The following is a 14,232-nucleotide window of genomic DNA, read 5'->3' as shown; positions in this document are numbered from 1 at the left end:
AAACAATATTAAAAAAATTTTAAAGTATCTAAATCATTGTGTTTAGGATTCTTGGGCCATGTCCAGGCATTATGTGTAAATTGCCCTGACTAGGAGTCGGCCCTGGGTGCCCCAGATTACCCAGCACTTATCCAGATATGTGCTTCCTAGTCCATGTACTTGTTAGGGTATCATCTGAATTTCTGTCTATCTTAGGAAGATAGTTTTAAGAGTAAAGATATTTTAAAATGTATTAGAGCCAATAGATTAGAAACCATATTTGACCCAAATATATACGAATTAATGTAGTCAATTCACCTTGTAATTTTATTGTGCAAAAACATCAAATATATTTTGTGTATGGATGAAAATGGACTCTTGAATAATCTGTAGGATTTCTGACATTCAAGTTATTTGGAAAAAATGATGTGCTTTCATATAAGAGTAATTTCTGGCCAAATTATTGATTTTTTTAAAAAAAGAAAGCTTCTTCTTTTAAGCTTGTATAGTACAATCCTATCCATAAATAGTTTTAAGAAATACAATGATTAGAGCTGGGCGTGGTGACACACGCTTGTAATCCCCGTGCTTGGGAGGCAGAGACAGGAGGATCGTGTAGGTTTGAAGCCAGCTTCGCTGGCCCTGTTTCCAAATTTTTAAAAGTATAAAATAGGTCAGGGAGTGTAGCCTGGAGGTAGAAGGGTTTCCAGGAACCTCAGTACCACCAAAAAAAAAAAAAAAAAAAAAAAGAAAGAAAGAAAGAAAGAAAGAAAGAAAGAAAGAAAAGAAAAAAAAAAGAAATACAATGATTAGAAGAATGAATTAAAAGATGAGGTCTGAAATCAGAAAACCTGAGCTGAATCCTGGCTCTCCTACTTAAAGTATTATGTAATGTAGATAGATGAATATTGTGTAAACTGGAGAGCATGTTACATATTAATTAGAGTTGCATAAGATATAATAGAATATCTATAAAGTCATTATTATGCCTGTATTAGAGTATGAACTCAATAAATTAAATTTATTATGAATAATGTAAAAATATGAATGTTTCCCTGCAGGGGTATTCATTTATATTGCTATTGTATAGTTTTTATTATACATCATATATATATTTGAAAAAATGCTGTTACATTAGACATATATTTAAAAAGATAATCTCCATGCTTACATTTGAAAAGCTGCGGCCTGTGTTAGGAGTCAAAAATGTAACTCTGTTGGTGAGTATGAAAATAATTAACTTCAGATTATTTTGACATAGATATATAAAATATGGTGTCAATATTTGTAAAAATATACAATGTGACAGACATGTTAATACAATAATTCTGCCATATAATTGATTAATATTTAACATTAGTTTCTAAAATGCTTAGGTAAAAAGAATTAAATAAGATGTAAGTGGTTAGACATATTGAAAATAGTTACTTGGACTGCATTATGTATATATGTGACACATAACATTTAAGACATATAAGTATATGTCTATAAAGAGTTACCAAATCATCTATTACCCTTATTGTGTTCTTGGCCATGTAAAATGCTAAAGAAATACATATATGATGACACCTCTACCCATCAGATATACCAATTTATAACTGGCTTCTTGTCTTGTCAGTCATCCCTCTGAGTGAGTTGGGTAGAAAACAAAATAAATGCTTTGGAGTATACATTTGTAAAAATTATAAAGCAAATTTATTTTTTTTTCATTTTTGGCACTAGAAATTAAACCCAGGAATATACTACCTCTGAGATATACCCCCTAGCACTTTATATATATTTTTTGAAACAGAATTTTAATAAGTTTCTGAGGATTTACCTAAGTTGTTGAGGCTGGTCTCTAGCCTGCACTCTTCCTGTCTCAGCCCTCCAAGTACTAGGATTACAGGTATGCACCACAGTTCTCAGATGAAAGCAAATTTTAAAACCCTTTGATAAATTTTCAATGATGAGATTTCATTTTTGAAATCTCAAATTATAAGATTAATTTCTAATAAATTAATTTTAAGATCCTCAGAATATAAATTTCTGTATATTTTTATACAATCTGCCAATAATAAAATGGTATAAACATCCATTTAAGTAAACAGACACATGTCAAGAAAACCAAGTGATTTCTTAAAGTAAATTTCTGTAGTTGAAATTTGTGGAATCAATCAAGGCTAAAAATTTAAAACCAGGAGAGACTTAAACAATCATTTAATTTTTCTAGTGTTTTCTTATTATACTCATTAATTAATGTTGATGTCCAAAGTGTATAGAAATCTCCTTGAGATATTTGATTTTTTAAATTAAAGCAACTTAAGCTCAAAAGAAAGTAATTTGATATATTTTCCTGATTTTTTTTGAGAAAATTTTCTCTTTTCCTATGAAAGATAGAGGAAAGGAGGAGTGATTCCATTCTTTTAAGTTTGCTGTCCCCAGGATTCCAGTAGCCTGTTCAGCAGGTAAATTAACCCTGACAGGCAAAGATATATTAAGATATTTAAAAGAGCTACTTCCAATGTTCATGTTATTAAAAAGTTTCAGTAAGAACTCACCAACTTTATTTTACATCATCATTCAAGATGAAATCGTTCTATGAGTCATAGAGGACAATGTTTGCCACTTAACCTTCATTTTCTTTTTTAAGATTTTGGGCTCTAAACCACAAAATAAATTACACTGTTATAATTAAGGCAAATTTCCTTCTGCCAGATAAATTATCCTAGATATAAAGAGTTGGAAAATTGTAACTCTAATCAATAGAAATTATTCAAACACTGAAAAGAACTGCTCTAAAAGTTTGTGAGAGAATATAGAACATATAACTACAAAATACAAAACATATTTATTGATATTTGAGCATTTTCAAATATCAACCATTTATGTTTACTATGCAGACATTTTAAATACAGAATTCAGTGTTTCGTGATCTTTGGTCTCTACAAGCAGCACAACAGTTCTTAACTGGAGAATATATTGTATTAGAATTCCAAAAGAATAATCATCATAATAAACAGACAAGAAAAGCCAAAGAGACTATTCACAGAAAACAGAAAGATAAAATAAATGAAATAAAAAGACCTCACTTTAAACATGTGCTCTAAAAAAAAAATCCTTTTCCATATCATGCTGATTCTCAGAGGTAGAGTATTTGTACATTGGTGAAAACTGCTTTCTCAAAGGGGTTGTTTACCACAATACGTAAGCCTGGTGCTATCGATCACTTGCAAACTACAAGCAGCAAGTGATGATTACTTTGAGCAGAGATTTTCTGCTTTTTGTGCGTTCTCAGCATGAGAGCCAGGCAGCAGCAAAGCACCTGGATTGGTACAAAACTACAAAGACGATGAGTGCTTTGCTGCCAAAAGCATCTATCACTGGGGCTCTAAGAACTTGCTGTCTCTGCTACCACACAATTGGCCTGAGGGGAAATTTGACCCTTTCTGTGACTAGAATCTCCCCCAAACCTTAGAATCACAGCAAAGGTACCAAGTTCATATCCATAGTATTTAAGTTCTCTTTTATCATACATACTAAGGCTCTCAAAATTTAAAAATTTCAAGAAACCAATTTCCCACTGCAAAGCTCCACCTTTAATTGGTGTGGATTGACTGTGGAATTTGAACATGTTACTGGCTGAGGGAAAGAAATCAATTTCAAAGGTGACAAAGCTCCTAAATACATTAAGGATCCTTGGAAGTTATAGCAAAACTAATTGCTGTCTAGCAAAATGGCCTTTATTTAAAAAAATATTTTATAAAGCTTAAAACAAAAGTACAGTACTGATATAAACTCTAAAGATTTCCATTTTAAAACATTTAAGTAAGTACTTGTTTATGTAAAAATAACTTTGGACAAAAGCAAAATAATGGGCTTATAGGCCAAATGTCACCATTTTTTCACCTAAAAATTAGAAAACTCATGTAAGGATAAGTCAAGAAAATATAAAGGTTGGCATAAAATGGGTACTCAGTACATCTTAGTAATTTTTAAAATATAAGGAACTAGCCAGGCGTGGTGGCGCACGCTTGTAATCCCTGTGCTTGGGACGCAGAGACAGGAGGACTGTGCAGGTTCAAAGCCAGCCGCGCTGCCTTAAGAGACCCTGTTTCCAAATAAAAATATAAAAAAATAGGTTTGGGAGTGTAGCCTGGAGGTAGAAGGGATTCTAGGAACCCCAGTACCACAATAAACAAATAAACAAACAAACAAACAAATAAATAAATAAAAGAAACTATTATATTTGATTAAGTTAATTAGAAGTGTGTTGCTTATGCCATAGTAGTAAATGGTGAGTATTATGGTTAGAAGATAGAATATCCCCTTCTTGTGTTGGTGATATTAAAATGTTCAGAGTTAAAATGATTGAATCAGGTATTTATCTTCATCAGTGGATGAATCTATTGATGAGTTAATTTTAATGAACATACAGTTAGTAACTATGGGCAGATAGGTAACTATAGGCATAGAGGGTATGGCTGGGAAAATTATAGCATTCCTGGCATGACCTTAGGAACTGTGTCTGGCCCTGCTTTTGCTTTCTCTTTCTCTTTCTCTTTCTCTTTCTCTTTCTCTTTCTCTTTCTCTTTCTCTTTCTCTTTCTCTCTTTCTTTCTCTTTCTCTTTCTTTCTTTCTTTCTTTCTTTCTCTTTCTCTCTCTCTTCTTTCTCTCTCTTTCTCTCTCTCTCTCTATTCTCCCCCTCTCTTTCTCCCTCTCTCTTTCTCCCTCTCCCTCTCCCTCTCCCTCTCCCTCTCCCTCTCCCTCTCCCTCTCGCTCTCCCTCTCGCTCTCTACCATGGCCCACCACCATGTTTCTGCCTTGGTGGCGGTGAACGATGGACTGAACTTCTTAAGCTGTGAGCCAAGTGAACCTTTACTTCTCTGAGTTGTTTGTCATAGCAACAATAAAGGTAATCAACACAGCAGGTGTTAAAGACAAGTACTTTACTGTACTTTATTTTCCCAATAAGTAATCATAAATGAGAATAACAGTTGTAGTGATATTAGTTATGTCCTTGTGGGGAATGGGAAGCACAAAGCAGAAAAGAAAGAGAATCCAGCCATAAAGTACCTAGAAATACTACTCATCTCCTAAAATAGGTTGTACATTTTGATTCACAAACCCATTTTGCCCCATGCCTCATATGCTTTATGTGCATCCTTTCGCCTAGGATAACTTCATAATGGCATAATCCACTTACAAAATTTCTCTTAAAGAAATCCTGATTGGAAAGAATACAATTTAAGAATGAGCGAATGCAGGGCAAAATAATTCAATTTTGGCTATGCACTAGCATTTGGCAAAACAATTACAAAATAATATTGTGCATGTGTATTATTTTTATATAAAATATACTAAGATGCATATGTATCTATTTGCATATAACCAGCCTCAACTTTACTCAGCCTCAGCTTTATAAATACTGATTGTTGGCCACAGTAACCTGAAGTCTTAAAGGGAAGAGAAATTTCTATACATTCATATTTATGTTTTCTGTAAATTAAGATAAATGTTCAACTGAGTGATCATTGTGCAGTCTCCAATTTGTTTTTGCAATTTCCAAATAAAACTTTTGTCATTTATTTCTATGTTGTAATTTATGTAAGTTAATTATTATACTATTAAATTTCGAGTACAGAATAAAACACTGCAAATATAAAATGAAAGACCTGTGACCATGAAAAATAACTTAAATGTTTTGGAAAAGCATAATAGTACAAGCTATATATATGATGGGAGGGCGTGTGTATGAGGATCAGTCAAATTTGTTTAGATACAGTAATTTTGTTTTCACAGTAATAAATGCAGAGAGTCAGGCATGGTGGTGCATGCTTATAATTCTAGCATTCCGGAGGCTGAGACAGGAGGATAGTGGTTAGCAGCCAACATCAGCTACTTAATGAGGTCCTTTGCTTCAATGAGACTTTGTTTCAAAATAAAGAATAGAAAATAGGAGTGGGGCTGTAGCTTGAATGTATAATGACCCCAGGTTCCAGATTCCATTTCCAATACTGAAAATAATAATAATAATAATAATAATAATAATAATAACAACAACAACAATAATAAAAGCAGAGAGTATTTTTAATACTCAAATGAAACGTATCCTTGAGTGTTTGTTATGCTGCAAAACAATTAGAACAGAGTTTTGTGGGTGAAAAGACTATGATATGATATTTACAAAAAAAATTTCTAATTTCCAATTAGAAAATTTGCCTTTATCAAAAAGCTCCTGATTCTAAGTCAAAACTAGAGGAGTATACATCACATATGTTTTCCCCTTGGGAATGCTGTTATTATTTTTATTTATTTATTTTTATTTTTTATGTAGATCATATTGAAAATGGCATACATTCACAAGGTGCTTAGCACTCTCCCCCACCCTAATTCCTCTTTCCCCATTCCCAGCAATGAGTGTCCAGGTTGAACATGCTACATTCACAATTATACACATATCTGAATGTAGCTCCTCCAGTTAATCAACCTCAGACTTCTTCCTCTTCTACTCTTCCTTTCAGCTTTGCTGCGGTTTCCCCTCCATTATCTGGAGTCTCTCTGATATCCCTAATTCTCCCTAGTTTGGACATATTAGAGAAACCATATGTTCCTTCTCTTTTTGTGCTTGGCTGATATCACTTAACATAATATTATCCAGATCTTTCCATCTTCTTGCAAATGACATGATTTTGTTCTTTTTTATTGCTGAGTAGAATTCCATTGTGTATTTCCCATAATTTTGCAATCCATTCATCTGTTGATGGAGACCTAGGTTGGTTCCATATTTTGGCTATTCCATATGTTACCGTAGTTCTCTGATTTCAACCCCTTTGGAAAGATACCCAGGAGTGGTATAGCTGAATCATATAGTGGATCCATTGCCAGTTTTCTAAGGAGTCTCCACACTGATCTCCATAGTGGCTGAACTGGTTTGCACTCCCACCAACAGTGTAAAAGAATTCCTCTTTTCCTACATCCTTGCCAGCAATTGTTGTTACTTCTTTATGCTTGCCACTCTGATTGGGGTTAGATGGAATCTCAGTGTAGTTTTGATTTGCATCTTCCTGATGGCTAATAATGTTGAACATCTTTTCATGTATCTATTGGCCATTTGTATCTCTTCTTTTGTGAAGTGTCTATTCAATTCAGTTGCCCATATCTTCATTGGGTTATTTGTTTTGCTAGTGTAGAGTCTTTTGAGTTCTTTGTATATTCTGGATATTAGACCTTTATCAGAGATGTGGCAGGTAAAGATCTCCCATTCGGTAGGCTTTCTCTTTAGGTTCTTGATGGTTTCCTTTGATGAGCAGAAACTTTTTAGTTTGATGCCATTTTGAAAATTTACATCACATATTTTAAGTTAAATACTTAATGTACATCTGTTACTTGGATTTTCTCTCTGTCTATACATTTTTAAACACTTAACCTAGGAGCAATTGCTCCTGATGGTGAAGCATAGACTCTTAGTCTGAGTGTGTATATAGGTGTGTTCACACAAGGCCATACCTGGGCTTAAAAAAAAGTTTTAGAAAAACATAGCTGAAAAAAACTCAATTACTTTTGAGGGATAGTGGAAAGTTTAAATTACTATAAATCAATATATTTTGCCAGAGGAAAAAATGTAGTATAGGAAGAAATAAAATTAATTTTCTCACACAAAAATTAAGAAACTATATACTCTTCTAATATTTCTGTCACTTGAATATGTAATTTAACATTTCTATTTCTTAATAATTAAAATAATGGTATCAACTCACTTAAAATATAAAAATAAGTTAATATTTCTCCCAGATTAGAAACACTATACTTTAATATTATCTCTGAGTATTTTTTCAAATATGTTTCTAGTTAAAAATGAGTTCTGTTTTAATTGTCAACACTGTTACAAAGTCTATTTGCTGGGGAAGGCAACAGTTATACTTTTATTCAATTATGTTATCTTTAATTAAATTCATATTCTTAGGGACTGTTCATATATTGTAAGTGATACTTTCCAAAACAGGCAAATTCAATTTTAAAGCGAACAATATCATTTCTTATATGAATAATAAGAATTAAATATGATATTGTCACAGAACAATGCAAAGATTTAGATTCATTAATGCAAAGATAAAGATAACTATTTACCATAACTAATGTTGTGGTGGTGCTTACATTTATTTTCAAAACAAATGAAGTTTGCTCTGTGATTATATTTTATTACAGTATCTATACAGTATCCTATGCACTACATTATTGATGCAGACAAATTCTTTTTAAAGTAATCGGCATTTCAAAATGAGTAAGAATTTTTCTATATACTATCATTGAAATCTACACTTTGATGGCTTTAGAGAATTGAATTAGTTTAGATTTTCTATAGCACATTTACATTTTAACATAAATAGAAATGACATTACTTTTATACACTGATTAAAAAGTCTTTGCCAGGTAGCTATTTTTTTTCTCTTTGTGACAAGTTCTTGCATTTGTGATTTTTGTTGCAAATACAGATTGGAAATCCTTTAAGTCTACTCTCAGTGAAACCTCATTTCCAAATATCAGATTATGAAAACATAAAATATAAAATGAATATAGTAGGTCATTGAGCCAGCCGACAATTTTTATAAGAACATGTAATATGTAGCGATTTATAATATTAATTGTGAAAGCCTTATTTACTTACGTACCTCAGGAGCTGAAACTCCTGAAGTGGGCAAAGTCTGTTAAAAAAAAAAAGAAGTTCATATTAAATTTGAAAATAAAAGTCAAACTAAAAAAAAGCAATGAAAAATTTTATATCACTCTGTTTCCGTGAAAAAAAAAATATACATCTTAAAATATACTTACCTGGAATGATTTTTCTGTTTTTCTCAGATTAAATAGATATCTTTTCAATAAATAAAGGCAGTATGGACTTGATTATGAAATTATTTATCTAAAATACAACTTAACCTATTCACAGTACCCTGGTAAACACTTTTGGTATTTAGACCTTCTAGACCTCTCTACAACATCAATGTATTAATTTTCATTTTGGAAATAGAACTTCTCTTCCAGTTCCAGTATTCTTCATAAATAATTCCTGCTTACTTTCATATTTTCCTTTTACTCATCCTCCTATTCCAATTTCTCTTGCTTCCTAAAAATACTCTGTCTTGGGATGAAGACATAGCTAATAGTGTTGAATTTATTTCATAATATTCTAGAAGTAAAAAATAATTTGTTTCAATAAAAATGCAATTAAATAATAAGTTTCTAACTTGCAAGTAATTACAAGAGATGAGGGAAAGTATAGTTATGCTGTCCTTTGTGACAGTGTATCTTCAGTTCTCTACTACCACCCACTTTCTGAGTCATACCAGAAAGGTTTTTGTTTGGTTTTGTGTTGATGTTAAAAAGCAGAGAAAAGGTTGTTAAATTCCAACATTTTGCATTTTGTTAGAATTAGAACACAAAATGCAAATTTGTAGGAATAGATGATATAATACTAGATAAAGATTTCCCATGATGGAAGAGAGGAAGAAAGTTGATGGAAAGTGTAGAGTTCATAGAGACTTGTGTGTCTCTGAAAAAGCAAGGGCCATCAGTATATCCCATCTGCATCCCCAGATGTGAGCTACATGAGGAAAGAATTAGGTGGATGTTATATCATCAAAATGGGCATGGAAACAGAAAACACAGAGATTATCTTTCTCTTTTATCCAGTAGATTTTTGAAAGGCAGCAAGAACTAAGGAAGAATGCCTACATTTGAGGAAGGAAAAAACCTAACACACTCTCATGGTTGCACAGTCCAGTGATGAACCGGCAGAATCCAATGTTCTTAGGAGTGACACAGAAGGAGAAGGGATGTAGGTACAGAAAGACAAGACTATTTAGAAGAATAGAATATCAATAGAATATGTGTGATATAAATAGAAAATATGATAGATGCAGACATATAGTCAAAATAAATCCTAAAATCTATGAATATGAATTCGGTTCAACTATTTCATTTCAAGAGAATCCTATACAAGTAAAGTTGTTGTTCTTTTGAAGATGGATTGACAGTAGGTTCAGTAGAGCTCTCACTGAAAGCTCCCTGATTTTGGTAATATTCCTGAATTTTAAATTCAGGTCAGTTTGTATAAGGCTGGAAGAAGGATGGGCAAAATATGTTTTCTAGTTTTCATTGGGGCGCATTCAAAGCAACTTATAAGACAGACTCATTACAAATATTTTTTGGCTTGATGTTTGAAAATTAAGGTCTTCGTACGGTGTGATGGTGCACTCTTGTTATCCCAGTACTTGGGAGGTTCAGACAGGAGGATCACATAGATTTGAAGCCAGCCTCAGCTACTTAGTGAGGGTCTCAGGAACTTAGTGAGACCCTGTTTCCAAATAAAATATAAAATAGGTCTGGGTGTTTAGTCTGGAGGTAGGTTCCACCGCTAGTACCACACACCAAAAAAAGAAAGTTATGGTCTTCAACATTGCAAGGTGTTAATGCAGTCATTCCATCTTTTTAATAATCTATAATTGTTTGTTAACTCTCAAAATTAAATCCAGATTACGTGTCTTATTCTATGAATCATTATCCTATCTTATGCCATTAGCCAGGAAATTCTAAGTCTCTCAAATAATGAATATAGGACATTTCTCAATTAGGTTCCAAAGCATGAGTCACAGATGCCAACTACATTGAAAGAAATGTATCTGTAGAGGAAGACATTGGAAAGTCAAGTGAAAACATTAGGATTGCCAACTGGTTCATAAGAATGACCAAGTGCAATGTGAGATCCTTGAATAGGTCCTGGTGGACCCCACTTCTGTCAACTGAAAACACAGAGCAAATGAAAACTAATATATATATTTGGTACTAAGGATGAAACCCATGGGCATTCTACCTCCAAGCTACAATCCTAGCTCTATTTTTTAGTTTCTTTTATAGTTTTGAAACAGGGTCTCACTGAATTGTGAAGGGCCTCACTAGCAGCTGGGGCTGTCCGTGAACTGTGATCCTCTCATCTCGCCTCTCGAATGCTGGGATTAAAAGCATGCACCACTACACCTGGCTTATAAAATATATTTTTTATAATCACAGACACTTAAACATGAATAGGATAATGCCAGGTTTTAAAAAATTATTGGTCATTTTCTTAGGTGTGAGTAATGTTGTTGGGTGGAATTTGTCCTTAAAAACAGATGTCTGCTGATATATTTAGGGATAGAGCATCATACTGCATGAAATTTACTTTCAAAAGTTTTAACCCAATAAAATACATTTTAGGTAAAATAATATTCGTAAGTCTCTAGTTTACTCCATTAACCTAAAGAAAAGAAGTCATTAAATACCAATGATAATCAAAGTATTCTTTGAAAGCAGTATTTCAAAAGAAGCAGAAGCTCACAGAGTCAGGTATTACATTCTTTCACTGTGTTTCTCTTGGGTGAGTATCTAATGATGAAGACACATAGTTATCAATTTGTACTCACAGAAATTTCAATTCAAAATCTGCAGTGTCCAAGAAGATAATACAAGTAGATGAAATGGATATGATGTCAAAGAAGCAGTCTATGGAATGTTGTATAACAAACACCATCATTATAAGGCATAAAAAAAGACCATGTGGGATGAAATTGAATGCTCACTGACACTTTGCCACAATGTAGAGACAACTGGTAATTTGTGGATATCCACCTTTGGAACATTTATCTTTCTGAGAACAGGAGGAATATGTGTTAGCTACTGTTATGTATTAAGAATAAATGAGGTTGGCAGAGAAGTGGATATATGAAGAAGGTAAAGAAATAGTTTTGTTACTACTTCGCTGAGAATGAGGAAGGAGTTAACTAAGAATGAGAAACAGTGATCAAATAAAATTGAAAACTCAGTTGGGGGTAGGAGCTATAAGTATGTAAGAGAGGAAGCCAGCAACCCTGAAAAATATCTCCATCTACTCAGCCATTTGATAAACAACACTAGAAATTCACTGAAGAATATGGGTGGTGAAAACAGAATATATATATATATATATATATATATATATATATATATATATATATATATATATATATATATGCTCGAAAATTGTGAGACAGAGATTTTATTAAATTAACATGTCCATCAGTAGCCTATTTTTAAGTTATAATAATAAAATCCTAAAACCCAGGCCAAAAACTTTACTGGTAACTTGTTAAAAAATGAATTCAGATATTATATTACCTCTTTTTGTCCTTCTGTGCATATTTTTAAATATCAATGATAAGCACAGTAAATGTTTAAGGTTTTTGGAAATTATCATGAGGATATAATTCTAAGTGTAATATATTTTTAATCAGAGTTAATACAGAAAGAGTACACTTTAATTTAATCAAACAAGAGGTGTGACTACAGAAGAATGTGATTGATTTTATTTAATCAATATATTTTAATATTAAATAGAACACAGTCCAGATAATTAGTTTAAAATGCATTTGCCTTCAGGGCCTTTACCAAATTCAATCTAATATCAAGGAATTTTTAAAATCCTATTATTGTTAAGTATTAGGGTATTTCTTTTCTTTCTATTTTCTAGTATGTAATCATTTTAAATTGACAATTTAATCCAAATTCTCATATGACAAAGAAAAATCTTAGGTGAAGATTATTGGAGGTTTGACTTAGTTAAAATATAATGGGAGCACAGTATTCCTATTAAAAACATCATCAATTATTTCAAAGCAAAAGTAAAATGAACAAAATTAGGCCTTACACTTAAGTAAGAATGTTCATATTTTTTAAAAATTGCTTTTACTTTCTTGATCTCATTAAGTCTTTTTGTAAAACCAAGATACCCCATTTTCAGACTAGAAAACATTCTATCAAAAGATTAAATAACTGGTACTCAAAAATAAAGTTGTTTACAGAATTTTGCTGCGCTAACATACTCTATTATTCAAACAACAGATGATATAAAAGTATCATGAATTCTTCTAAAAATTAATAAAAATCAAGAAGGTATCAATATTTTTAAAATTAATCTTTTAGCTAACTCTCCATTTTAAAGAGCTTTAGAAACAAATAATTACATGTTGCAGAATACAGTAAGATATTTAGAGAAATATATATTTGTTTTGCAAAGAACTGGCTTGTATATCAATATGACAGAGTAATTATTGGTACAATAGAAAGCTTAAAATATCTAAATAAAATTATTTTGTATAGCTTATTTTTCTTTATATATAATTGGGTATCTCTGGCATCAAAATTAGAAGAGCAATAAAGAGACAAAAAGGATAAGGAAAAGAAAAATTATCTTCATAAACTGGCACACTCACCTGGAGAGTTGAAATTATTTTTTCTCACAATGATAATAAAAGGTATAAGGCACTTCTAGTGTATAGAAACAATACATTTTGTGTTTCTATGAAATATATATATATTTTTTTTTAATTTTTTTTTTGTGGTGGTACTGGAGTTCCTGGAAGCCTTTCTACTTCCGGGCTACACTCCCAGGCCCATTTTTACATTTATATTTGGAAACAGGGTCTCCTAAGCCAGCACACGCGGCTGGCTTCGAACCTGCGCGATCCTCCTGTCTCAACCTCCCAAGAGCGGGGATTACAAGCGTGCGCCACCACACCGAGCTTATTTTTATATTTTAGTTGTACAATTATTTAAAGTTTAAGATATTATGTATACTTAACTGCATATACTCACACATATGAACACAATGCAATTCTTTAAAGAAATAAGATAGAAATAATTACTTGTTTTCTTTATTAACATAATTAAAAGTTATTTTAATGCATTATGGACAACATAATAAAAAGTATCATATTTTCTCTTTCTACTAAGACTTTGACATATATAAAGTATTACAATAAATATTAAAACCTTCTAGAAGATATACATATTATAATCTTATTCAGTATGTTTTGTCTTGCCATTTTTCACTTGATCCAAACTAATATGGTAAAATATGTTACCTTGTAATTATATTGCTGTTCTTAAATTATGATTACTCACAATATATTTTAATCTTGTTATGAGAAAAAGGATTGCTCATGCATATTGCAGAATTTTGTCCAGAAGATATTAGAAAGAAAAAAATGTGAGGCACCTTCCAACCCTACCTCATCAATGAATATGTGTAAAAGAAGTGTGACCGACCTTCAGAACAGGTGGTACTTCTAGTGCAACAAATTGTGAAAATGTAAAGACACCAAGTATCTTCAATGAAAATATTAGGGATATTTATAGATACAAATATATATTTATACATAAACATATCAACAATATAGAAACATGACATGAACAATCTAGAAA

General features: G+C 31.9%; 1 protein-coding gene across 6 annotated transcripts in view; it reads right to left on the bottom strand.

The window, feature by feature from the left end:
- Positions 1-14,232, bottom strand: part of DGKB (diacylglycerol kinase beta) — a gene marked incomplete at both ends in the record, with an annotated part of 627,903 nt that overhangs the window by 437,709 nt on the left and 175,962 nt on the right. For 3 of the 6 annotated variants that reach the window (XM_080701804.1, XM_080701805.1, XM_080701808.1), the window contains one exon: positions 8,631-8,663. The exons of the other annotated variants lie outside the window; for them this stretch is intronic. In XM_080701804.1, coding sequence (XP_080557930.1) covers positions 8,631-8,663 — 33 coding nt within the window. The remainder of the gene's footprint in view (positions 1-8,630; positions 8,664-14,232) is intronic. 6 annotated transcript variants of the gene reach the window in all.

The sequence above is a fragment of the Muscardinus avellanarius genome (assembly GCF_963383645.1).
Source record: "Muscardinus avellanarius genome assembly, chromosome: 9".
Taxonomy (NCBI): domain Eukaryota; kingdom Metazoa; phylum Chordata; class Mammalia; order Rodentia; family Gliridae; genus Muscardinus; species Muscardinus avellanarius.
This window is presented reverse-complemented; position numbering and strand designations above follow the sequence as displayed.